The sequence below is a fragment of the Ctenopharyngodon idella genome, chromosome 2, assembly GCF_019924925.1.
Source record: "Ctenopharyngodon idella isolate HZGC_01 chromosome 2, HZGC01, whole genome shotgun sequence".
Taxonomy (NCBI): Eukaryota; Metazoa; Chordata; class Actinopteri; order Cypriniformes; family Xenocyprididae; genus Ctenopharyngodon; species Ctenopharyngodon idella.
The window spans coordinates 7153362-7155526 of record NC_067221.1 but is presented as its reverse complement, the minus strand read 5'-3'; the positions used below and the strand labels follow the sequence as shown (position 1 = coordinate 7155526).

Sequence of the window (2165 nt, the reverse complement as noted above, 5' to 3'; positions counted from 1 at the left end):
ATACAGTACACTCACCACACACCAGCTATACATGAACCGTGGAGATGAGAGAGAGAGAGCGATAGAGCCAATTCAATGGAAGGGGATTATGGCCATGATTGATAAGGGCCAGAATTTGGCAAGGACAGAGGGGTTACACCCCTACACTTTACAAGAAGTGCCATGGGAGTTTTTATGATCACAGAGTCAGGACCTAGATTTAACATCTCATCTGAAGGCTGGTGCTTATTTACAGTATCGTGTCCCTGTCACTATACGGGGGTGTTAGGCCCCCTACGCAGACCACAGGGTGACACCCCCTGCTGGCCTCACTAACACCTCTTCCAGCAGGATAGTTTTCCCAGGAGGTCTCCCATCCGGGTACTGGCCAAGCTCAACCCTGTTCATGGATGTGTTCATGATGAGAATTTACCATCTAATTAATATATTTCATTAAATGTATATACATTTTTTGCAAAGTCCAATTTAATGTTTAATCTAAGAATCCTCTGCCAGAAAGTGTTCTTCATATTTATGTAATCTTTTTATTGTTTCAGTTTTATTTGCTCCCCTTTTATTATCTTTAGTTTGGACTAGTGTGATAACATTCACAAAAGACACATGTAGAAGATCAAAAATTATCTGTCATGCATGTAAAATATTTTGTGTGCGTGTGTGTGTGTGTTTATGAGACTTTGGTTTCACATCATTTTAAATGACATCCTTGACATGAGAAAGAGAAAACATAAAAGCAGTTATATGAGAACCATGTAGAGATGAATGCTGAATTTTATTCACATGCCCTTATGTAACCTCCCAAAATTCACAGCTGTCACCACATTCACTGTTTGTGGTTTACAGTAACATGATACAGATTGATTAAAGACACTTCAAAGCATTAATTTTGTATGAGTTTTTGTAAAGCTTCTCAGGCACTTTGTATCACTGGGCTCCACAGAGCACAATAATAGAGAGCTGAATCTGACAGAGTCACACTGTTAATAATGAGTTCAGTGGATGATTGAGATGTAGACGACTGAAAACCATCTGGTATATCTTCACTGCTCCGTGATCGAGCACCTTTATACAGTAAATATTCTGGTTCTCTGTTTGGATACTGTCTGTACCAGTAAAGATAAATATTATTGTTGTTAGTTTCATATGTGCAGCTTAGTGACACAGACTCTCCTTCTTCTTTGATTACATTAGTATTTCCATCTTTTGGTCCAATTTTATCTGCAAATCCACCTGAAATATAATCAATCATATTATAATATCATGATCTAATAAGGATTTTAGTTGTTTTGCTGTATACTGTATTTACTTTACCTGAAACTGTGATGAGCATCATGAGCAGCATTTGCTTCTCCTCCATCTTAACTGAAGTCCACTTTAAAGATCAGAGTGTTTGTTTACTATTAAATTGATTTGTTAGATTTTCCTTGTTGTTTTATTGATTTTTGATTTATAAGTTATGCTCAGTGTGTTTTTTTAAAACAATTGAAGTGTCGCTGATGCATGAATGAATGTGAAGAGTGAAGTTCTGTTGTGTATTAATAATGTGGGTGTGGTTAGTGAAACATGGACATGCTCTGTGCTTTAAATCAAATGGTGAGCAGTGTTTTATTTAGACATCACGTGGTTGTCTAATGTGAATAAAGCATAGCTTGTGAGGTTATGTTGCCCCCTAATGTTGGAGCTCAGAACAGCATGTTTTGTCCATTCGCTTTAAAGGATTAGTTCACTTCAGAATTAAAATTTCCTGATAATTTACTCACCCTCATGTCATCCAAGATGTTTATGTCTTTCTTTCTTCATTTGAAAAGAAATTAAGGTTTTTGAGGAAAACATTCCAGGATTTTTCTCCATATAGTGGACTTCATCAGTTACCAACGGGTTGAAGGTCCAAATTACAGTTTCACTGCAGCTTCAAAGGGCTCTACATGATCCCAGATGAGGAAATAAGGGTCTTATTTAGTGAAATGATCTGTCATTAACCACAAATGCTCATCTTAACCTGCTCTGCGATGTGCTACGCATTACGTAATCACGTTAGAAAGATCACGCGTGAAGTAGGCGGAAGTACCGTGGTATGGCGAAAAACTCGGTCTCATTTTCTCCTCCAACTTCAAAATCGTCCAACATTGTTGTTTTACCTTTTTTTTGTAAAGGCCGTTTGACTTAGC

The 2165-nt window shown here is 37.5% G+C and overlaps 1 gene segment (V, D, J or C); it reads right to left on the bottom strand.

The window, feature by feature from the left end:
- Window positions 1-835: 835 nt before the first annotated feature.
- On the bottom strand, window positions 836-1731 carry LOC127501417 (T cell receptor alpha variable 18-like). The segment is given in 2 exon segments: window positions 836-1227; window positions 1309-1731. Coding segments are annotated over 2 exon segments (366 nt in total).
- Between the last annotated feature and the right edge of the window lie 434 nt (window positions 1732-2165).